Source organism: Zosterops lateralis, assembly GCF_965231275.1.
Source record: "Zosterops lateralis genome assembly, chromosome: 7".
In the NCBI taxonomy this organism is placed as follows: domain Eukaryota; kingdom Metazoa; phylum Chordata; class Aves; order Passeriformes; family Zosteropidae; genus Zosterops; species Zosterops lateralis.
The window spans coordinates 33932307-33957855 of record NC_139767.1 but is presented as its reverse complement, the minus strand read 5'-3'; the positions used below and the strand labels follow the sequence as shown (position 1 = coordinate 33957855).

Below are 25549 nucleotides of genomic sequence, written 5' to 3'. Positions count from 1 at the left end.
CCCCACAGGCATTACCTTTCCATCCTTGGAGCCAGCCTGCTGTGTCCCTGTTCATCAGGAATTCCTCAAGGATGTCCTTGGTGTCCCTCTGTGGGTGGAAGGGCAGAGGAGGGAGCAGGGCTCTGCATCCCAATTTCCTGCACAAGGAACGTGCCCTGTTAGGGGAAAGGAGAGCACTGCCCTGTGCTCTTGGGAGTTTTCTAATTGGGACAAATTTTCTATATTAGATTTTTTTTTTTTATTTAATGCTCTGTGCTAAGAGGCATCTCAGTTTGTTATAGAAGTTGTAGACTCCCCTCAAATGGTTTGTCCTGTTGACTCCAAGAGACAAGACCTGAGAAAGCTGAGATTTTCCAGCTTATTAATTAGGGAGCTTTCAGCTACTGCCAATGATTTCTGTCCTTCCTCCTGGAGTTAGTGCCTCCAAGGAGTGAATGCATCTTGCACCTGAGGACTGTGAGCAGTGTGCATCCAAGGGGAGATTTCCCCAAAGGACTGTTACAAGCTGCCAGAGTTCAGCACAGACACAAGGCTCCAACACAAGAAATCAAGGAGATTCAAGCTCTTTTCCTAAAAAATTCACCCTTTTGGTCTGTGAGTAGCTAATGATACACAGTGTGTAAATTATGGTCCAACCTCGAACTGAGCCAAACCCTTCAGACCTCTAAATGTTCTTTGCTGTGTTAAAAATCTCAAAGCCGTTATAATGTGGAATTATGGGGGGGAGTTTTATCAGTCAGAACTCTGGCTAAGAGATAAACAAAAGGGATTCTCAAGAGTCCCTAAGCTCCCTCACAACTCCCTGAAGCAAACACTTGAGGGAAAAGGGGACAGAGATAAGTGATTGCAGCTGGGGTGGTATCCCAAAGGGAGCAATCACATCATCATCATCCTCCCCCTTCCATCCTGGACTGTGCAGTTTCTGGGGCAGTCTCCTGGGCTGGAGCAACAATTCCTCTCATCTAATGCAGCCACAAATACGTGACATTATTATGTATTTTCATAAATATCTACAATTATCTGCATAGCACAACAGTGGAAGTAAATACTGGTACCTGTTACTCTTGATATGACTCTTGATAGGATATTCACGGGACAATTGAAAATCTTATGATGCTTTTTAGTGTCTGCAGAGTTTATTATCTTAGTAACCTGTGTTTTAGGAAATAATCCGCCGAGCCATTGATTTGTAATTGCGCTAATCATTTCTTGATGACTTTATATGTGATAACAAGGCCCTAAAATGAACCAAATCTTCAAAATGAACTAATACAGCTTGTCGCCCTAAAGCCTTAAAAGGAAAACAAGGCACAGAACTTTTTTTAATGAGTTATAAACTTTCTTTTGCCTTGTTGTGGATGTAAAAACACGTGTAAGACATTTCCCATCTGTCCTTTAGGTCCTGAGGAATCAGATTTCAAGTGCAGCCCGAATTTCATCAGCTGCATTGGTACCAACAAATGCATCCACTTGTCCCAGCTCTGCAACGGGGTCTTCGACTGCTCCGATGGCTACGACGAGGGAGTTCATTGCAGGGGTGAGTGAAAATTGCTTTGACCCCAAATCTCCCACTGTGTTTTCTTTCCTGAGTTCAAAGAGAACCACAATTTACTCCTTGGGAATACAGGTAAGTGTATATGTGTGTGTGAATGTATGTAAAACAATCAAAAGTGAACTGAGAGAAGCATATTTTAATATGTGTTTCAAGTTAATTAAAAAAATAATATTTTGTACGTAATAAGTAATAAGCACACAGAGATTTTCAGACTTTTGCTGCATTAGTTACTAAGCTTATATGATGGAAATTCTTCTATCAAAAGAAGAATGAAGAAACTCTTCACTGAGCAAAAGTTGGGCAGCGCACTCTTTGCCAGGATGATTTTGCTTTTCCTTGTATCTTCTGAAAAAAAAAAAAAAAAAAAAAAAAAAAAAAAAAAAAAAAAAGCTAAAGAAAACCACTGACAAATATGTCAAATTTGCTCTGAGCCTTATTTTGCATGGAGGACTTTGTTTCAGGAGGGTTTTATGCAAATAATCTACTGTTTAATAGTGTAGTCACCAAATTCTGACAATGAGAAATCTTAATGAGAAATTGGTGAAGGTCAACTCTTTATCATCTCAGCTCTACTGAGAGGACTTTTTGAGGTCTGCATTGGGGATAGTTACAGGGCCAAATCTTGGATACCTTGAATCAGTTATTTTTAATTAGTAGATTTCCAAATGAATGGTGGTTGTTGGTTATGCTCAATGCAGCTCATGTTCCAAACCAGGAGCTCAGAGACAGGTCCTGGGCCTTCTGCTGCAATGCAAAATGACAATATGCAGGGAAAGATACAATTAATGGTGGAGTTCAGAAAGTTAAATTAGAATTTAAAATTTCATGTGGACATATTTTCAGAGCTGTCAGAGTAAAATCTAAGCCTACACCAAAAATAAGCCATATGGGAAAAAAAAAAAAAATAAAATTAGGAAAAAAAAAAAAAGCCATCTGGAATTAGTCAGTACAATACTGCTGATTTCACAAAACTGCAAATAGTTATTTTTATATAACCAGGTGAGGATACAGGCTGTCATAAAATATATGAAAATTCTTATTCACAGTGATAGGAATCATTTCTTTTTTTGAAGGCTGAACTGTTTAATAGTCCTTGTTCAATGAGCATTACACAAAATCAAAATTTGTGTCAGCGTATTGGGTGTAGCACTGGGCCCAGCATCCAAAAAAAAAACCCCAGAAGTTAAACTGGGAAAAGCACTATTTGGCCTAAACTGAAACTTTCTGAAGTTGCAGGTGAGTGTTTCTCAGAGAATAATCTGATTCATTAAGTTCTGTTTGCATTTATATTCCTCAATATTTTTCTGTAAATTATTCTGGGTTAAATGACAAATGATTAAAATTTTCAGTGCTGAATAATTATTATATCTGTCCTACATTCTCATTGAATTTTAAGTCTTTAAACCACAAGATTAATGGAATCAGAAAAGAAATACATAGACTAAAAGTAAATTCCTATTTAGTGGCATGAAATATGTTTGGTTTTCTTATTGTCCATGTGTCCTGTGTTTTGGAATGTCATAGCACATAAAATACCCAATCTTTATTCATGTCCTGTTAATTTATGCTCAAATACACCTTGTAAGGTTCATGTTGGTTCCAACACCTTTCTTTATTATCAGACATGAATATGAAAGCTGCCCAGTGGAACAATTAATATCTGCTTTAATAAATCAACATAAAATTTGGTAAAACATTCTAAACAAATATTTCTGCTACACAGAACATGAACATAATGAAGTGTCACACTACCTCCTCATTTAATGGTTAACAACTCATTAATACTGATTTTTTTTTGTGGCAGCTCCATATTTTTACTTGGTTATTGGGGGCAGAATTGAAATTATCACTGGGCACATTTCTGTCAACAGACACAAAGAATATAGAAAACCATATTTTTACATTATGATCCTGTAGTTTGTTACAAACAACTGCCCCTAAAGTGTCATTGTGTTACATTTTTATTATCAAATATCTGGTGTGAGTTCCTTATAGTTGCAATTATTCTTTCTATATATATATATATATAGATAATATACCTGTTTATCAGAAAAAAATTTGGGTAACCTTTGAGTCTTTCCTCTTTGCTCTCTGAGTCTTGAACATACAAATCATACACTGAACTCATTTATGTGGCCAAAAGTTACTTCAGAAATCATGAACTTTTTCTTTATTTCACTCACAAGAGTGGCATGTCCAATTCTGCTGGAATTAACAGTGTTCATGTGAAATCGGTGATCGAGCAAGGCAACAGCAATTTTCAATATTGAATTGCAAGGAGCCCAGTTGGTCACAGAGCTGTGTTAAAATAATCTCTTGCTGTGGACACCGATAGTGCTGTAAATAAGTCACCAAACACCAGGAAAATCAGTTATGGTGTGAAATATTGGGGGTGTCACCAGGGCAAAGCCCATTCCAGTGCACAGGTAACTCTAAAGGGGTGAAATCTCTTAGAACTAATGGGGTATAAGCGCCCAGTAAGTGGAAATATTCTGATTTCTTTCTCTAAATTTAACATTCTCACGTTAATTCATTATTAACGAGCTTTTAGAGTTGTATTCAGGCCTGCACCTTTCCCTGCCAAGGGAAAATATGGTCATTGCTCCAGTGTGGAATGGTAATGGATGGGAAATTTCAAGGAAATAGTAGTAAATACAATGACATTCCTGTATTATCATCTTTTATTTCAGGCACATATGCATTTTTGCTGGTGAATGTAATGCATAAATTCAGGAGAGGTTGTGGCAATATGAAATAAACCATGTTTTATTATGCATGGTTGTTTCACATTATGTGTTCCAGTGACCTTCAGAGGAGAAAGGGGTGTGTAATTCACTGGATTTGAACCTCAGAGCACACAACAGTGATATGACATCTGTATTTGGATTCCTTTTCATTTTTTTATTTAATTGAAGAATGCTTCAAAGAGGCTGAAAAAGGGAGAAATCAAAATACACATTAACCCCTTATAAAGTTTATACTGGGGCTGTTCAGCTTTCTGAAAATTCCAACAATTCCACTCGATCCAGCCCTGCTGAATGGGAGAGTTCACACCCATCAGCTCCCTGGAGAGTTGCTGAGGCTCAGAGAAAATTATAAAATTTACCAGTGCCAAAACCAGAGCCAAGCCTGAGCAGTTCTCCTTGAAGGCTGCTCCAGATCTGCTCTTGGCAATTAAACTTCTTTCTCTGACACGCTCCTCCAGCTCCTTTGGAGAGCCAGGACTTTATTTCAGCTGCATTTGCAGCCACTTTTACTGCTCAGCTGAGCAGTGAGCTGAGAACTGTCCCACGGGAGCTGCCAAATTATTGCAAACTGAACTTTTTTAGCTCCAAGTCTTTTCTTCAGAGGCTTCATCCCAGTGTGGGGCTGGCTCTGGTCAGTTAAAGCTGGGGCCGTGGGGCTGCAGCTTTTCCCAGTCTGATTTTGAGGTCTTTTGGAAGCTAAACTATCACTTTAGTTTTTTTTCTTTCCTTATTTTTTCTTTTTTTCTTTTTTATTTTTCTTTTTTTAAAAAATTATATTATTATTATTATTATTATTATTATATTTTTTCTCTCCTGAAAATTTTAGGAATAGCTCAGGCAAATATCTGTCATTGGAGTTACTTGGCCTTGAGTATGTAAAGCATTATATGTAATTATTAAGATAATTTCTAGAGAATTCAGTCAAAAATCCCATAAATCTTAGTGAAGTTTTGAGGTTTTGTTGGGGGTTTTTTTGTTGTTTGCTTGTTTTTTACTTTTTTGTTTGTTTGGGTTTTGTTAGTGTTTTTTTGGGTGTTTTTTTGGTTTGGGTTTGTGTTTTTTGGGTTTTTTTTTAATTTTTGGGTTTTTGTTTTAATAGGGCTGCAGATTTGAGCTGTACAGTTTTATAAATCAGTGTTTTATCTATCTCTTTGTGGCACAAACTTGAAAGTGGTGTGCCAAAATTGGGGTTTGGTCTGAGTTAGAGCTGTAGGAAACGAAAACGTACACAGAATATGGAGAGGTCCTTTTTTAATTAACTAAGTTATTATTTAGTAGCTCCTGGAATATCTGTGCTAATATTTTAGCTTTCCAGCCTGAAAATGTTAAAAGAATATTGCAAAAAATACCAGTGCAAATAGAAACCTTCCAAGTCTTCAGATTGTTTGGATCTTTATTAACCATAATCTCTGAAGTCTCTAATCAATGAAATATTCAAAGGCAAACTCTAGATCATTTAGTATTAAAAAACTGCAGAACACACATTGAGAGGTTTTGGCCAAAATTTGTTCTGTTTTAGCAGCCCATAATCAAGTATTATTTTTCTGTTTAGGCTTTTTTGAATGAATTGTTATCAGAAGATGAAGATAAATGCAGCTATTACTCAATCATGTTTTGTTCTGGTCTTTTTATAGCTGGAACACTGGGAAATTTTAAGTACTGTTTACCAGAGAGGAAAATAGAAATTTTAGAATTTCCAGGAAAATTCAGACCTTATAAGAATGACCTAAAGTTATAAAACTGAAATATATGGATCTACATTTAGATCCTAGTGTTACTTTTATTATTTTTTTTCCTTTCTAATGAAGTTGTGTAACAAGGTAACAAAAACTCCCTAAAACAGTCAGGAGTTATAAATGTCCCTCCATTTTCCATGAGAGTAATTCTGGAAGTAATGCTCACCTGCATCAGAATTCCCTGTGAACTCACTGGATTTATTCTGACAAGCTTTAAACCACTCATCCTTTAAGGCTGTGATGTACAAGGTGTCACATCAGGTTGTTGAAAATAACCCCCAGGAAACCTCCCAGAGCTCCTGATGGACCAGAGGGGCTGCTGAAACCATCAGGTAACATTTGGAATGGTTCCCACTGAGACCACTCTGCATTTCTGCATCAAGGTTTTCACTTGGCTCATGAGGCAGAAAAGAGAAAAAAAATTGAGGGCATTAAAAGAAAACTGGGTGTTTTTGCTTTGGAACAGAGCTGCTAATAAAGAACTCTGTTTGTCTGGCTGAAGGCTCAATTTGCATAATTTAGTATTATGATAGCTCCTCATTTCACCATCCAAACATCCAATTTCTTGTATATTACTGTCTTTCCTATCTTTTTTTGCATAAGATAGAGCATGATGTGGCTCATTTAAATTAGCCAAGGTCATTTAGTCTATTCCACTGTCAAGACAAGGAAGTCATGGGCTTGGTGATTTAATAACTTTCCATCACAAAATCCTTTTGCAGCAAAGCAAATTAGAGGAGGCTGGTGGGGGAATGAGCAGTGGAAGACATTTGAGTGATGTGATTTCATCCTACCTTGATGGGCTGCTGCTGAAGAGGTTTTTTAGGCTAGAATTCACAAAGGAACTCTGTTGTGAAGGTATCAGCCTCGTCCCTGTGGCAAATTAAGTGTTGGATTTAAGTGTTTGGTCATTTATGATGATAATACTCAACAGCAGATCATTAACTGGTTCATGGTTTGCAGAGAGTGTTCTGATGTTGTCCGTTGGAGGAGCAATGTCTGTCCTGTCTGCTCCCAATCACAATTTCCATTTCAGTTGCAGTGTCCATTTTCCTGAGAGAAAAATGTTGGGTACTGTTCCTTACTGGTGAAATCAAGTGTTGGTCAGGTCTGGCCTTGCTGAATAGAAATTTTGGTCAGCTTTTTAGCACACATGTTGAAATGCTCATGCTTTCTTCAGGGCACAGAAACCACACTTGCAACAGCAAATGGATGGTTAACCCGTGGAGTTCTACATTATAGAAAAGATGAATATGAGTAAAGATTATAACTCAAATATTTCAAGTTTTCCATGATCCTGTTGCCCAATAAAATGCACAGGGTGTAGCAGAGATGTTTAATTTGTCATATTTGAGACAGGATGAGGGTAGTTAAGAGGGCCAGTGGGTGGTTGTTAACTGGTTCATGGTCAGGGCTGCAGAAACCTGAGGGAGCAGCTGCAGTCAGTGGCTCTGGGGAGGGGAAGGAATGATCTGGGAAATCTTTGTTCTTCTTCCCAGGGATTTGGGTTAAATGCTACTATTCATTGTTGCTGCTGTTGCTGTTTTGAGGCCGTCCTCTTTTGAGAAAACAAACATTTAAACTCATACTCTGAGCATCTCCTTTTCAGCTTTACTCAACACATTTTATAACCTCTCTGTTGATTAATGCATAGAGTTACCTGATAATTTGTCCCTGTTAATAAACAAATAAGCTAATAAAACTCCTTAAGGAGAAAGAAATGCAACAAGCTTTTTGCGTGAATAAATCTCCAAGGATTTTTATGAAGATAAATACTCTGGGCATAATCTCTGTATATCAGGAACTCCAGACACATTTGCATGGCAAAAACCCCTGACACTCCTAAACTGAGCCCGCCAGCAGGGATTGTGTAGCTGCAGCCTGGCTGCCATTAGATCACATCCCAGAGTAAATCTGAACTCTATTTTCAATATCCAGGCATCAGAGACAGCTTTTCACCGAGCAGAGGCTGGGACCTGACACCAGATGCTTGTGAAGCCCTGGTAACCTTGGGGCGTAGGGGAAATGACAGCACAGGGTCTGTCTTCAGCCATCACCACCTATATTTGGGAAGATGGCATAGCTTAGACATCCTGAAATCTTATTTAGAAGGAAAGATGCTTCTTTCAGTTTCCTTTTGGGCATTTTTTCCTTTTTTTTTTTTTATTTTTCAGGATATACATCAACTATTACATTTAGACCTCTACTGTTAGAATTTAATTACTGTTTCTTACATCAACTAAATAGGAAAATTACATCTGCTGAAGAAAAACACATCTGAGGCATCTGCCCATCAATAAAACATGTCATTAAATTTCCATGTACTCTTTTTCCAGTGACATTATTTGCCTATTCATTGCTTCATTCAACAGTGTTAAAATAATTGGGCAACCTGGTGTTTGAAGTGAGAAGAAAAAGAAAAAAGTGACAGGCATGTGTGCTGAAAAACGTGATTTTGGTCCTCCTAGAGCAATTTATAATGTCAGCCTAAATTTACAGGATGGTATCAAATTGGAGACAGAGAAGAAGAAAGAAAAGAGCAAATTCTGGGGCTAGCATCACTTAATTTGTCAGAAGTGCAGTCGTCAGTTTTGTGCCCCGGGAGCCCTCAGCCAAGCTGCATTACAAGACTTGGTTTCAACTTTTTCCACTCCTTGCCTGGGGGGATTCGACTTCCCAGCTCCTGATCTTCCCAAGGTGAATAAACAAATAAGGAAACTACATCTGTTCCATGAAGGGGGTACTTTTGCTCCTCGGGGCTCTTTTCCAGGAGCCATAAACAGTTAAACATTTATTGTAGCAAATACTTGAAAGCTGCAGGAGCGTTCATTTGCATTTGGAGAGTGAGTTCTGGTCTCTGACTTGTTCCCCTCTCAGCAATTAGCCAAGTGTTGTTAACCAAAGTGGTAAATTCTGGGAGCTGGGATGGGAAATTCCTACCTGGAATGCAGATGCCTCTGCACAGCATCCACCTGCTTGACCACCTGTACACAGAACGCGGCAGATTCTGCTTTTTCACACGCTTCAATCTGTAGCTGAAATAAGGAGAAACCATATTTTTTTTCTTCCCCACTTCTTGCATTTTTCAATTTTAAGCTCATGGAAGTGGATAATCCAAAAGCCCAAGTCGTTCTCCAACTGTGTAATGTAGTTTAAAAATTAAAATTTGCCGTCGTTTCTGGGACTATGATAAACAAGTCAAGATGTCACCAGCAGTTTTAAGTGAGATTGATACTGCTCAGTGGTGTGAAGTTTGCTTTGACACACTGAGAAATTACTCCTGCTCTTCCACTGGGAGGCAAGAACATGCACAGAGCGTACAAAAACTGATTTTCAGAATTCATTAGACCCTCTCAGATTCCAGTCATCTTTTCTCCACACAAAATCTATGAAAGTGTAACTTAATCTTTAACTCACTGCAGTAACCCACATGAGTTTAGTTATATGACAAATGTACAGATTAAAATACTGTGAGATGAAATGGAATAAGTTAAAAATCAAGTGGAAACAAAACTGGGGGGACACAGAGCCCAGTCAATAGTGAGGGTCAGTATAATACTTTAAATCAGTATTTTCTGAAACTGTGTTCATCCAAGAATAGGAACGTGTTCCCTTGTGCATTGACTCTGATAAGAAACTGGAGTTTTCCAGGAGATTCCATAACCTAAAAATATTTTATCTGTTGTGAAAACGGGTGTGTTGAAAGCATTGTTGCTGTGCATGGTGATAGGATATGAGCTGTGTAGAAGAAGGAAAATAAAAATAGTTATGATGAGACCTGAGTCCTGCTGGAATGACTGGCAGCATTTCCTTGGGTTTAGGCTTCCAGACTGGGTCTATCCAAACAAACAAACAAACAAAAAGTCTGCTTGTTTTTTTTTTTATTTTATTATTTTTTTTAATCCCTTCTATTCAGATGCTCTAAGAATTTACATGTAAAAAACCCAAAAAACAAAAATGCACACACAAAACAACAAAAACACCGAAAACAACAGACAAAAAAAGCACAAAAAAACCCTCTAGGAAATTGTTCCATCTGGAGAAGAATAAGCCATGTTTAAATCTTGAAATGTGACCATGACCCACTCTCTGCAAATCAACAATATTTTCTGACACTCAGCTGTTGAAGACGACTGCTATAATTGCATTGGCTGCTCTCTGAGTGTCTTCTTATAGAGGTGGGATATCCTGGTAGAAAAAAATCCTATGAAATCAAACTTTTTGAGACTATATTTAGCATCTTTCTGAAACATTTTCTTTCTGTCTAGTCCTTCTTAAAATCCATTAACACGCAGCAAAATATTAAAAATGCTCTTTGGAAGATGAGGTATCTTGTACATGGGATGGATTATTGGAGCAAAGTACCAGTGCCCACTTTCTCCAAGGAAGTGTTGGCCTCTAGGATTAAAGATGAGGAAAAATTAGCAGCAGTCCAGATCGTGATGGCAACAAAAGATTTATCCCACACACAGTGACACTTTTCTGACTTTTCAGCTTGGTTTTCACACTCATGTGAGTGAGATTCCACAACAGCTGATGTCACATTCCCAGAGCAAGATCAAGAAGGGAGAAAATGTCTGGTTTTTGCAATAAAAGGATCATTCATAGTGCTTCAAGTCCCAAACACATTTCTTAGCCCCGCTATACAGAAGGTCAAAATCAGCACTCATTAAGAACTAAATCTGGTCTTTTTAACAAATGCCCTGTTTAATTACCAGCAGGCAATTCAGCACAATTAGTTGCTGTCTAAGGTAATTTTTTTTTTTTCTAATGGTCTTGCATATTTCATAGCCTCCTTCAAAACCATGCATCAGATGCAGGACCTGCTACTTGCTTAATTGACTTTTTCCCTCTCTTAATGATGTGCATCTCCTGGAATTTTAGCAGAAATGAGTCCAGCTTATAAATAAAAAAAAAGAAAAAGAAAATTTGCAATACTGAAGTAGAAGAACATTCAGTTTTCTTTTAGAAAATTGAGATTTTTTTTTAATCCACTGAAAGACAATAAGGCAGAATTACACTACACATTTATGTGCAGGCAACTTACAGGTTTCTACAGGAATGAAATCTATATGAGTATAATTTTACATTCACAGACTAATGGCAGGCAGTGGCATCAGGAGGATAAAAAAGAATGGGAATAAGTTTTATTCTGCAAAATGTTACATAAAATGAGCACAGTTACATTAAAACAAAACTGTTCAGACATCCTGAGGACTCACATTTAAGGTACATGGACACTAAAAAGTCTTCTGTGAGGCACAACTGTTCTGCTTTCTGCCATGAGCTGACCCTTGTAATTTATGTTAAAAAAATAATCAGTGAATTATAAATTTAAGTGGACACAGTTTGGGGCCCATGCTTCTGTTTTATGGTGAACTTGAATGTCCTGTGTTCAAAAAAATGTGAAGTGAGCCCTTCAGGCAAACCTGGGAATGCATCCTGCCCTTCCCATGGGAGCTGGATGTTTTTAGTTTTAGTGAGGAAAAAAAATAACCCAAACAAACCCAAACCAAATCTGGTATTGGTCACAATGTCTGCTTTCAAAGGATAAAGCACAGTGCTCTTCAAACTGTAATTTCTCTTGAACCTAATGGAGGGGGAAAAAAAAAAGGAAAAATTAAAGCTGTAGATAGCAGAGTGGCTTTTAGTGAAGAGATGTGAGTTCCAGTTCAGCTGAAGGAAAATGGGATCATGGAGGGTCCTTCTCTGACTGAAAAGGTTACTGGGTCCTACACACGTGTCTTGTTTGGGTTTGCAAAGGAGACCCAGATGAAAGGCTAAAAATATGCTTTTACATGATCTCCATGAAGAATCGGTCTTTCTGCTGGTTAAAAAACTTTTTTTTATTTCGAAGTCCACCAATATGTGCCAGATTTCTTGATGTTGTCTGGAAACTGCGGCAAAGACATGAATTATTCCAGTGCAAAAACAGTCAAGTTTTTGGGATATAAATTTCATGTTAAATGCAGAAAGTTGCAATCCCATGATTTATATCTCTTAAAAAGTCCATTCATTACTTGTAATATATTTTATTTATTTTTCTGCCAGTCCAGAATTTTTTTTTCCTTCTGCTGCCAAAGGTGTCCAGAGCTGAGAGGAGCCATTTGGAAAATGCCTCAGGTTTTCTTAGACTCATCACAAAGTCAGAAAGAACCCTTGCTGTATCTAAGGGATGTATTTGCTCCATATGATCCATCCCTAAGGATGTAGATAAATCACAGCAGGTTCCCAGCAGGCAGCTGGGGAGGGAGGCTGGGCAGGATGCAAAGGCACACAGGGCTGGACAGGGATTGGGTGGGTTGGACACTCTTGCTGTAGGACATGAAAGAAAGATGAAAGACTCCAGATATTTCAGAAGACAAAGAGCATAGAAAAAAAGGCTTTATTGTCTAAGTCTTACTGCCTTTTATAAGGTGTTCCAATAGAGACTTAACATGGTTGGTGAATAGGAATGACACCTCCCTAATCCCACTGGTTAAACCAGAGAAACAGCAAAACACCACCTGGAGAAAGATTGTTTTGAGAAGAAGTTTTCCTAAGAAATTTTTCCTTGGGAAAAAGTTAGCAGCTACTAGCAGGGTGAAATCTCTCAGGCCCACAGAACACCAGCTCTGAAAACCATCCCTGTGCATCCTGAGAACAGGGAGCTTTGAAAGGATTTATCCCTCCAGTACTGGAACATGAAAAATCAACCTGTTGGTCTCATGGCACCACTCTTGGTGTTCACCAAAGGACCCAGGAAGCTCTTTTCAGTATCAGACTGTAAATAACAGTAGGAATTTCTGTTGGCTTGTGCTAGAGTTAGAGTCATCCCCCAACTAGAAGTAATGTGAGTGAAATACAATTGTTGTTAAGGGGTACATCTGCAGGCCTTTGCTTCTGGCTTCAGCTGCAGAAGAGCTGCTCACATCAGTCTTTTTCCCCTAATGAAGGCACAGCTGTGCTTTTAGGGCATGACAAAGAGTGTGATTAGGAATTCTAGACTTCCAAAATCGAAAAGAGTTGTTGTTAGTGACTAATTCTTGGAGAGATTCGTTATTGTCTTGTGCTGAGGGCATTTCTGGGGGTAGAAGAACAGAAAAGCTGTGGAAGTTCAGTAAATCTTTGCATTGTCCAGAATTTATGTGGTGCATCACTTGATGTTGGGGTCTGGATGAGCAAGTGAGACTCTGTAAAATCTTGAAAACATTAATTCAAATAGAAATTACCAGGTGTTTCTTTGGTTTTTAGTTGGATTTTTTTGGCCATTTTTCATCTCATCTCTGTTAGTGGTGTTTGTTTCGAGGAGAGGTGGACTCAGCTCAGCCATCCCGTCCTGGGATGATGATGATGATGATGATGGTGATGGTGGTTCTGGGCACAGAACCTGCTGTGCATTGATCTTCTTCATCTATAATGCACATTCTACCTTGAATTCCTGTTCAGGAGCTCCTCTCCCTGCACAGAAGGATTATAAATGGAGACCATAATCTGTTTGGACTATGTAAAATATGCCTGAGGCTTCCAAGGAGCTGACAATGCTGATGTTCAGCACTGTGAGTTCTGCTGGCAGGTAGCTTGGAAATGTTGATTATAGTGCTAAACATTGCTTGTACTTGCATCTGGATGTTAAAAAGGACGTTTTTTGGAGGGGAAAAATGTGTGTAGCAAAAATATTACATTGAGGGTTTGTTTTTTTTCTTAATAACCATTAGCCAAAAGTTGTGAAGTTTTTCATACAAACAAATCTAGATGGTTTAAAATTTTCCTGTGTACAGAAGGCTAGAATATTTGTAAATTAAAAAGTCAAAGGTGATTTTAAAAAAAATATATATTAGCACTTGAGCAAAACACCACAGACTGCCTGATTTAATTATAAATACAGGTTTTGTTGTGTTCCCATGCTGATGTATTTTAAGAAGAGAGTTACAGAAACCTCCACTAAATCTGTGCTGTAAATAGAAATGTTTACTTTAGGAAAGGTCAGACAGTATATCATAAATTAGAGTTTAGAATTGTGAAAAGTTAGATTTTTCCATTGTGATAAACATTTTAAAACAAGAAATTAAAAACAAATAATACTTGATTCTTTTAAAATTTGGTTTGCAATTTGAAAAGTCCCTGCATTTGGATGAGAAGTGTCTTGTCCCTGTGATATTATGATGGGAATTCTTCTGTGCTACTTATAAAGCACAAATAATTGATGAAATTGGGAAAACAACAGTTGATCAAGAACCTTCTGGAGGTGGAGGAGGAGAAGGTGGTGCTGAGGTAGAGGAAACCTGTGGATCCAGGCAGGAAAATGCCCAGGGGAGAAGGAAAGCACTTCCTGAAATCACAGAGTTCAAATAGGGAATTTTCTTCCTGATGCGTCTTTATTTTTCCTGGGTGTTCTCCTCTTGTTTGCTCTGGACAGATTTTCCACTGGGCAGGAAATAACCTGGAGCTGATGGATGAGTAGGGCTGGTCAGAACCTTTGAAAGCACAGCTAATGTTGTCTGGAATAAACAGCCAGGAGATTGTAAAGCAGCATGAAAATTGTTTTTACCTCAATCCATATATATATATATATATATTTATTTTTTTTTTAAATAGATATGTGTCACCAGCTGCAGTATAATTTACTTCCAGAATATCACGAAAAAAACTTTTCTAATCTCCTCAGAGTGGCTTCTAAATATGGATGTTTTCAAGGAAAAAAAAAAAAATGATCAAGCCAAAACACTGCAGGATAAAGCTTTTATAACTGTTTTGAAGTTTATTAGCATTCATAATATTAACTCACATTTTATGTCAGGTTTTTTTTTATTATTATTAATATGCTTGTGTTAAAAATCCTGTGTGCTTGATACCTCTAAACTCAGGGATGTTCTGGAAAACATGGGAAGGTCTAATTGTTCTGTGTGAAATGGAGTCCTTGGCGCACTGATGCAGTTACCTCTTGTACTGGCTGTAATTTCCTTATTTCCCCTCCCAATTCCCTGTATGGCTGGCTGCTCAAGGATTGGATGTTTTCTGTGTGACAGAGGAATACCTGACTTGATAGAGGGGATCTGGTTGTGTAGTTTGAACTCCTGGGCACTAAAGTAATAATGATTACCCTGTAATAATTATGGCTAATCACTCCAGAGACAATTATCACACCCTTAAGTGTGTGCATAAGGGAAAAGCTGTGGTTGTTCCCTGGGATCAATGAGCCTGTAAGAGATTTTAGGATGGAATACAACCAGAATGCTCAACAGGCACTTCAGGGACAAAATACACTACCAAGAGCAGGGAAAATGCTGCCTCCTGTGCCTCATTGAAAAACAAAACAGTTTCTGAGAGTTTGGATTGATCTGCAAAATAAAAGGAAGTTCAAGGGGGGGAAACATAGCACAGACTGCACAAAAAAATTTAACAGTGCTCAGCACTTCAGTGAGAAGAAGCAGAAGTTAAGGAAGAGATTTTAAAAGAATGGTTTAAATGTTTGCTTTTTCTCCTTGCTTTAGTGGTTTGTGTAATAAGAATCAATGGCTATTTGCCTTTTAAGTCCCCGTAATCTCTTGGTGGAATGAAAATTTGAGAATATGTTTCCCTGGCACAGTCAGATGCTTTGTGGATTTATATTGATGAAGATCTGTAGCCTCTTTGCAGTGGTGATATGTGCTTTTAATCCATCCATCTTTCAGAGGTGACAAAAAGCGGCTGTTCTCCCTTTAATCATAAAGTTAACTTCAAAAAGGAGATGTCAGTGAGTAAAATAAAGTGATTTTCATCTTTTAATATCGCTACAAACCCATTTTTTATTGATAGGTGCCAGAAAAGGTTGCAATCATTCCTCATGGTATTAAAGCAAGGAGGACTTTACTCTGAGCACATTAAATCTGCACCAGTGGCTTTAAGAAGGTGGCAATTACCATGTGGGTTTTGTTCCTCACAGCCAGGGAATGATCAAGTCCATAAGTACAGGATTTAGGTATTTTAATCATCGCCAGGAATACTTAAATCTATTAATCATTCTGTTGTTGTTTGACTAATGTTCTGTCGTTGGGCTTGATTTGCCAATGCATTCATTTGTTGCTTGTTATTTTGTCACCGGGTTATAATTTCATTATTCTCTGACCTTCTTTGTCCTCTGCTGGTGCAGTTGCAGTGTAAAGGTGGTTGATGCTGTTTGGATAGAATAAAAAACAATCCAAACTTTTGTTTTCCATAAATCCCAGTTAGGTTCAGCTGATTTTCTGCTGTGGTTGCAGCCGTGGCTGCTGGCAAAGGACCAAACACAAAGAGAAAATCCAACCTGGAGGGTGTCTGGGTAGGCAGGGAGAACAGTGAGTAGGCATCTCCTCCAACATAAATTCACCTAAACTGCAGTCTGGGGTCTCTTGAAGTTTAGATTGCTTTAAAACTGATAACCCAGATATGTGTATATGCATATTTTTATGTTTCTAATGTTGCCTCAGAAGTTATTCACAGCTTCTGTTTAACTGCAAAATGTCTGCTACACCTTTCCTCTTCTAATTTGGTGCTTCAGATTGAAAATTTAAGATTACTTTTATTTTAGAGCACTTCGAAACTAATACTATAGAAGAGTTATTCAAAGGGTGAGGGAGAACTTTCTATGCCCTAGTTCCCACTACATAGTGAAAAGCTGATGTAACATTTTAAAAACAGGAATTTAATGCACTTCAAAGTGTTTGAATTCCAATATTCTGAATAGTTCACGGTTACACTGGTGCATTGATATAATTTTCACCCACTATTCATATTTTACACTACTGTGAAGCCAGACATACTGCAAAGTCTGCCTCAGAGGTCTTCCACTTCAGCTGCAAATTAAATATCCTGAGCATTCATCTATTATCCTGTGTGTCTAAACCCAGACCAGACTGTTCAATCCTTCTACCCACAAATAATATTACAATAATGACAATTAGTAAGATAATGGATCTTACACTCCTGTGATAAACTTTTCTTTAGGATAATGGGACAGTGTAGTAAAAAAAAAGAAAAAAAAAAGAAATATCAAAACCTTTCACCTCTGAGGGATTTTGTATCATTCATGTTGGAATCACAGGAGAGATGAGGAGATGAGAGAGACTGTCCTTCCCTGCCCTGATAACCTCCAAGATAACACGTTTTTATGATTACAGACCTCACCTGTTCACCAAGGTTAATAGTGGTTTCAAACAGTGGCTTCTCTTTGGTGTGTGTCCTGTACTGCAGCAGGATAATAACCTGTTAATAAATAGTTCTGCCTGACAGCTCTGCCTGGGCTTAAAGGCTTAAACAGAGTCTCCATCCCCACCAGGAACAGAGAGTTGTGCCTCTCATACTGTGTCCTCACTAATGGCCAGGGTGCTGACTCCATGCCTTAAAACCTCACTGTAGGTTTGGATTCAGCCCCAGGCCTGTCATGGAGGATGATTATTATCATTGTTAGTTAAACTGCCTTCTCCATCTGTGCATCAACTGCGGGGAGATCCTCCCAAACGAAAACAAATCTGGCGCCACATGGAAATTTCAAGCAGCTGTGTCCTACATAGGTAGGGTTTTATGTGTGCTACTGCTGAGCACTCTGCAAAATACATCAGCTCTGAGACCCTCTCCTGGCTCAGGGGGCATTGGGAATGGGATCTGTTAAAGAGAAAATTAACAGCACACCGAAAGAGGAATGTTTGCTTTTAGCAGCTCTTCTTTTGTCTTCTTCCCAAGGCTTGTTTTTGATTTATTTCATTTTTGTGTAATGGCAGGAGTAGGAATATTGATGTGCCAATGCAGGTCCAAAAGTGTGTAGTCCAGGAGTACTTCACTTATTCATAGAGTGGCAGGTTGAGTCTGATTCAGTGCATGGTACACAATTTGGTTCCTAAAAGCTGTGAACAGGGTGTTCTGTGCAGCATGGAGGGAGGTTGGTACCTTGCATCAATGGCCTTGGTTGTTGAAAGGACACCAAAATGTTCCTGTTCCTCAGCACTGGGCTGAAGGGAAAGATAGATGCTAAAGGTGAGATGGCAGCAGGGTGAGGGAAATGGAGAGGGATGGTCATGCCAGAGGCCTTGGAATAACCCAGAGCTGGGCCTGGCACTGCTCTGCCTCCCTCACAGGGGCTCTGGATGTTTCCAAAACAGAGCTTAGAGCTCCAGGTTAGAGATGGTTGTGAAGGTCCCTTACAACCCAAACCACTCTATGGTTCTTTATTTGGGCGGTCTGGTGAGTTATGAGGAATTATTCATTGCATCTGTTTCAGATATTTATTTAAGTTGAGGAAGTTTAGTTCCTAAGCTCCTATGGTACTTAAAACTGAGGGCTAAGCTGCTCCATGGAACCATCCAGAATGATGAAACTGAGAGGGAACCACTCACTATATAAGGAGCCCAGTTGTTTGAGGTGGTTGAGAGCACAAGTTGGATACTCCAAGTAGGTGCATCTTTTAATTTGTGTAGGTTGATAGGAATACAGTTTGCAATTACAAATAATTTTAAAAATGTTCCATAAGAGCATTATTGCAGAAAAACCAGCCTCAGCAATCCCAGCACAGCCAACTTAACCCTCTTAACTTCTGTTTTTAAAGGATATAGTGACTAATATTGGTTGGTTGCTGTGGTGTTTTATCCCAAAGTCCAGGTGTGCTGCTTTCATTATTTTGACCATAGAGGCCTTGTTCTGTAAGGCCTGTGCAGACTGAACTGTTATTAGTTACTCTATTTTACTTTATCCTGAGCTACTACTGCTACAGCACCAGGGCTGCTGTAACAAATTCCCTTCCTTCCATCCCAGCCATAGATGTATTTCAGCTTGAGGATGACTCTTGGATAACTCGCAATTACTTCATGATCCTTTTGCATGGAAGATTATTACTGACCTGAATATTTTTCTTTCGTGTTAATACAACTACTTGGCACTTTGAAGCAAAATTGAGTAATATAAAAGCATAACCTCCCACACCAAGGAGCCGTAGTGTGAAGTGGTTTTTGGAAACAGTTGTGAAATCCTAATGTCCTGCTCGTAACTTTTGATGCTTAGGAGGTTGATGCATCGTTCCTGTGCCCAGCCAGAAGATTTGGGTGGTGTAGGAGCTGCTGTTCTCCTCCTAGCACACACAGGAGGGGGGAAGGCTCAGCACAGAGGACTCTCAGGTTGCTGCACCTTCCCTTCAATGGTTTATGAACAGTCTCCTCAGTCCTCATGCATTTCCCCAAAAGACATTTAAATCTTGTGCATGGAAATCAAATAGAGAAGAAATTACTTTCATTACGTTGGTTTTATTTGTTTTCTGACTTAGTCTAATGCTGAGGATTATTATAGCCAAAATAAATTGCACATTAGGAGCAGTACAACAAAGGTATGTACAGTTTCAATGGAAAGAAGTTGATATCAGCAAAAGTGCATAAATATGAGAGAAGCCCAACTGTGCGTATTAGGAAGACAATAAATGAAAGTAGGCCATTTTTACACAGTTTTTAAACAAAATTGTTATTCATTACTGCACTGTCTGTGCCTTTTGTCCCTTCTTCCGCCTTCTCCACCTACTCCTTGGTATTGACTCGGAGAATAATAATAATAATAATAATAATCCGCAAAAGAGGGATTTGTAGCTTGTGATAACAATTCACATTCTTGCCTAAAGAAACTGCACCCTTTTAGAGTGCAACTGCCCCAGCCTGAAGGTGGAAACAGACTTCTTGATCTCGCACTGTGCTGAGCTGGATAATAAAGGTAGCAGAGAGCAGCCAAGGCATTGAAAACAGCCACCATCCACTCCACATTCAGATTTCCTGACTTCTTTATTCCTCTTTTTACAGCAGTGCTCACAAATTATCAAATGTATTGTTGTAAACATCAGCGCATTATTGCCGCGGACAAGGTGTACTGAAAAATCTATATTTCATGGACTCTAAATTGTGCTGAATATCCAAAGACATTCAGTAGCTACTTCAACACTTCCTGCTGGGGTTTTTTTATGTACTTCAGGGAAGTCATTTGGGATGCTCGAGTCACCAGAATTTAAGGTGACATGACAACCCAGAAAAGCATTTCAGTCTCTCGGAGACACTTATGTGCCATAAGAAGAGCAGTTAAACAACTGAGAATTTCCGTGTTGTTTTTGTCAATCTTCCTTTACTGTTTGCTTCCACAAAAAGAACTCGACAATTCCATATTTCACACTCCTTGCCCCCGAATGACCAGAGCAGTTGTGCTGTTGGCTGTGGAGCAGCGGAACCAGCGGGAAGCCGCCGTCTGTCCTGAGCAGGAGGGGTGACCTTGGGGGTGACCCCTGCAGCACCAAGGGGACAGCAAATGGAGAATGTGCTGCTCTAGCATTCCATACTGCACAGAATTAGAATCCATTTTAACGATGATCTATTTTTTCCTGTGTCCACCCTGATGCTTGCCCATCATATCAGATATGCTTTCTTTAAGGCCAAGCTGCTGTGCCCTTAACTCTTTTTTTTTACAACTTCTGACAAGTTGTTTTTTTACTACAAAGCTGGAACTCTAGAAAGGAAATCAAACCTGTTTCAGTTTTCTTTCTATATGGAAAAAAACTTTGCAATCTGCTACTCATGCTAAGGGAAACTCCTGGGAGCAAGGGCATGGGATTGAAGTGCAGTATCAAGAGCACTCCTTGGAAGATGCCCGTGTTCTTGAACAGAGAACTCTTCTATTACCAGAGTGTCTGTGCTGAGTTTGTTTAATAAAAAGAGGAGGTTTTTCCAGTCCATGACCTCTAGCCTTGAGCTGGACATGATCCAGGTATTGCTTTCACACTTCACACAGTGCCTACTGGGTGCCAACTGTCCAGTCATTCTGATTTGGAGTTTCTTGGCCATACTGCAAAACCTTGGTGAATAATACATTTCTTCAAAGGTAGGAAAAAATACTTAGTAAAACATTGTGGTTTATGTTTTCCAGTTGGTTGCAAAGCAGATTTGCCTACTTAGATCACAAGCAAATGCCAGTCTGTCTCCTGACCATCCATTTTCATCTGTTTCTTGTCCTGTTCAGAAGTGACTTGCTTTAGCCAGGAATTTGTGAATGTTCAGAAGTAAATCCTGTACACAGAGCTGGTTTTAAGGGGAAGTTTTAGGGTTTTTTTCCACAGCACTGCCCAGCACCACTTAGTGTTACAAGAATACCACAAGTATTTTGTCCCTGAAAATAAATTTCCGACAATGGAAGCTGACAAGAGCCAGTAATAGCAGTACATTAATGTAAGGAAGGCAGAAAATATGTATTTAACATAGATTTCATATTAAAAATCAGACTGGCTTTATGCATTTTGATTTATGCATTTTGAGACATCTACCACAATCTTTATTTAAATTTTATCTTCATCCCTGTTGGTCTGAAATAAATAAATAAATGTTACACAGAACAGTGAGCAAAAAATGAATGCCCTACATAAAAATGTTCCATTTTAGCTTCTCAGGTTTTGGATTAGGGGATTTTTTTGGGTTTTGTTGGTTTTGTTTTTTGTTTTGTATGTATGATTTTTCTGTGATTTTTTTTCCCCTAAATGACAATTACAGGTATATAAACTAAGTTTAGTTCATTTCCCCAGCTTTAACAGATGTTACACTTTTGCTGAGTATTCCCTGGTCAAAAATTTGTGCATTTTAGTTATTTTAAGGTCATTTAGCTTATTAAGGATGCAAAGGAAAATAATAAAGACATTTCCTTTGAATTAATAGATTAAAATAGGATTCTGTCTTCTTTCCTTTCCTTAGGCTTTATAGTTTAGCCATGCATTGATTAAAAAAAAATAATTATGCACAGGAAGCCTCCATGGGACAAAAATGAAATCTGTAATGATCTCAATTATTCTTAAATTTTATCAGAATTTAAATTAAAATTCTTGGAAATCACTGTAAATCAGAATATCATAGTTGGAGATTTATTATATGGGCTGTATTTATTACTGTAGCATTCAGTTGATTGTATTTGCCACTTTTCTTTAGAGAATTCCAAATGTACATGGACTAATTGTTGAAACAGATTTAAGTTTACTAAGAAGGAAATGTGCCTTTTTTCCCCCCCTAAAGTATGTCTGTATTTAAAATAAAATTAAAAAAAAGAGGCAGCAGGTTCCACAATGCAAAAGCTATTAAGATAAAGCCATTTATTTACTAATTGGATAGTCTAGAGACATCAACAGTGCACAAGGTCATGTTCTGAGGGTGCTTTTTGTGACTTCAAAAAGGTTTCTGCTTTATGTTAGAATGGCTTTGAGACTCTCAGATTTTACTCGAAATAAAAAAAAAAAAATCATAGTGGATATCCTAAAACACCCAAATGCTGAATGGCTCAGTCTCACTGGTACCTTCAGTGGGTGGACAGAGATGACAGCCAGACCACAGTTTGAAGCCACAGCTGAAAGGGCATCAGACAATATTTTTATTTTGATTTTACGGATAAAGAGGAAAACTGAAGGAGTTGTAGTGGTTTTCATGAAGTCTGCCGCTTCACAGAGAAATAAACTGAAATTTCAAAGCACCTTAAGCATGTAGCTATAGGTCCTCTCCCTTATGATTTTGACACCATAAAAGTATTGTATTTGCTGACTTTCTCTTCAATTGGTGCCAGTGAAATTAATCACTGGGTTAATTCTAACCCCAGTTTTGCTGACTTGCCCAAACTGTGCTGTCATATATTATTACAGCAATTTATACAGGCTGACAGTTTTATACTCCTGAGGTCGAAATTTTAAAAATGCAATATTATTTATATGAATGGGTTAAGTGACAAGAGAATTCACTAAATATAAAAGCACGGGCCAAAATTCTTCAGAGCTTTCTCCCTGCCTAAGTGACCAGCTGGTGAGGTTTTATGTGTTGTTTCAGCCAGTTAGACAACTTGTCTCCATAAATCTCCTCAGCATCCAGCCAGGTGATAAAATTTGTGTCAGACACGATGGTGCTGTTTATCATTTCATGTGCAAGTTTGTACACATTCCCCACTCCTCCCCACTGCTATTAGATCTAAGTAGACAAGTATGATCGATGTATCCTGTGCAAGAGTGCTGATCAATATATCTTCCCTTCTCAGAAAATAAAGATTTCAGGTTAACAAGTTGGTGGAATTCCACTGATCTTCATTGTTGGGTAGATTGTGAATTTCCCAAGGGGACGGAGCAATACTCAGAGATTATCAGCATGGTTTTCCATGTTGAATAAAGTATCAATTAATATAAAGCATTGCCAAGAAGTTTCTGTCAAAGTGTTTTCTCTTTTTACAAAAGACTTCATGGAAACTCCAGAATTTTTTTTTGGATTTGTACGTATGAACAAAAATAGAAGGAAATCTTTGTTAGGGAATAGGAGAAGTCTCCACTTTACATGAAGAATAGTAGTTTTCCCCTTCTTGACATGTGGTACTGAATATCAAAACTTTGTGGATTGTTTCCAAATGGGAAAAAAAAAAAAAAAAAAAAAAAAAAAAAAAAAAAAAAAAAAAAAAAAGGCTCTGCATATCTAAAGCTTTTTGGGTTTTGTGTAATTAGTATATTTTACAGTATATGTGTTGGTCTTGGAAATCAAGAGGCCAGGAGCATTCCACATGGGCAGTTGCTTCTCATGGCAGAAGTTAAGCCAGAGGTCTCAGGAGGTCACTCCTTCTCAGTTACTGATTCTAAACAGACAAATCAGGGTGAAGAGAAAGCTTCTTAATTAATTGTCAGAGATTTACCTCGAGTGTCCCTAAAGCGACACAACAGCATTTTTTTTTTTTAAGATTAACTAAAACGTTGCTCATCTAAAAAAAAAAAAAAAAAAAGAAGAAAAAGAAGAATAAATGTTTATCAGTTGAATCTTGGCATGTTTAACAGTGCCATCTGGTGACCTCTGCCATAACGACAGCGGTGGCACTTGGAGCATCCTGCGTGTGAGGGTCTGCACAAACACCTGAGTGTTCCCAAACCCTGCTTGGGGACCACCTGAAACGTTTGGTATTTTCTTCCTTCACTCTGCAGCTTCCAAAACTGAGATAAGTTGATTCATGCAGCCTTTTTTGTCTTAGCAATAATAGCAACATATTGGAATAATATCCATGTGATATTTTATGTTTCTACACATACCTGTAGGAAGGTACGTGATTATAGCTGGGTAACCAGGCATTGGCACAATTAATAGATCCTTCTGAAATATTCCTATGAAATTGCATCATCCAAAGGGAAAACTCTTAAATCACTGGTGAGGACCCCATTTACAGAGATGGACCTTAACCATGACAGTTTCCCTTCTTTTCTTATCCAAATTGATTTTAAATAATGTTGTTTATAGTAAAACCCGTACAATTATTTATAGTAAAAGTCTTAACGTCCTCCCAGTGATACAACACACATAATATATATCCTTAACCCTTCCATGCTTTGTGCATTGACATTTGAAACATTGCAGGACAGGGACTCTCTAGGAATGAGTTGTGGGGATCTCACTGTTGATCTCTGGAAAGTACTTGCAGTAAAACAATCTGTTAGAACTATTTTTTTAAAAAAATTGTTTTAAAAATAAATTTGCACTCAAATTAAAACTTTGAAAAGTGCACTCAAATTAAAACTTTGAAAAGTGCACTCAAATAAAAATTTTGAAAAGTGCACTCAAAATTTTAAAAAGGCTTTTGGAAGAGCAGCAAATCAAAATGTCATTGAATGTTGTTTCTTCTTCATGGCTACACTGGTCAAACTAGAAGTCTATCAATTGCCCCTCTTAAGAGAGATATGAAAAACAAAAAGAACAATTTACAATAACGTCATTTTTGTTTACATGAAAATCTGTGAGAAACTCCACTACAAAAATGCAAACATCAGAAGGCTGGAAAAGATCAGAGCGACAACACTTGTTGTGTGCTGTTAACCCAGTTAGGGGAAAAGTGAAAAATGGAAAACCAGACCCAAGCAAGGTGGGATGTTTACTTCCATGCAAAGTCATCTTATCTCTTCTGGTGATAATATTTCTTCATTTTCTTATCTCAATTGACTGATCCCTAAGTAATGATTGCACACTTTCTTTGTCACTCATTCCAAACTCAGCTTGGACAATCCATTCCTTTTCTGGAATCAGATGAGATGTGTTGTTCAGAGGCTGTGGCAGAGTTGTTTGTTTGCATTCTGCACTTGGCTGCTGCCCCACAAAGCTTTGTGTGAAAACATCATGTTCCTGTGCATGAGCCTGAGGTTTGTAAAGACTCTAAAGCATTGTAGGGATGCATCTGCTGTGTGGATCTGAATTAAAAAAAAAAAAAAAAAAAAAAAAAAAGTACATATTTTTTCCCTGGAAAACAGAGATTAGTGACAGACTAACACTCAATGTATGGTTCTGGTGGTTTTTAATTAAAAATTCAGGTTTTACTGAGTAATATGAAAGTGATGGTGAATTTTAATCACGTTTTCAGAACATGTTGTCCTGAGATGCACAGAATTTTGTGAGAAGATCCCCTTCTTTAACTTAAGTGTTCAAATCATTTCATCAGGAAGTATGAAACAGTCTTTCAAACTCTGTTTGAGTCAACTTTTGAGTGAACTTTTCCCTGAATTTCTTAACTCAGTT

At 38.1% G+C, this 25549-nt stretch overlaps 1 protein-coding gene across 1 annotated transcript in view; it reads left to right on the top strand.

The window, feature by feature from the left end:
* Positions 1–25549, top strand: part of LRP1B (LDL receptor related protein 1B) — a gene marked incomplete at its 5' end in the record, with an annotated part of 645110 nt that overhangs the window by 264231 nt on the left and 355330 nt on the right. Inside the window, one exon of the mRNA XM_083865658.1 lies at positions 1400–1537. Coding sequence (XP_083721784.1) covers positions 1400–1537 — 138 coding nt within the window. The remainder of the gene's footprint in view (positions 1–1399; positions 1538–25549) is intronic.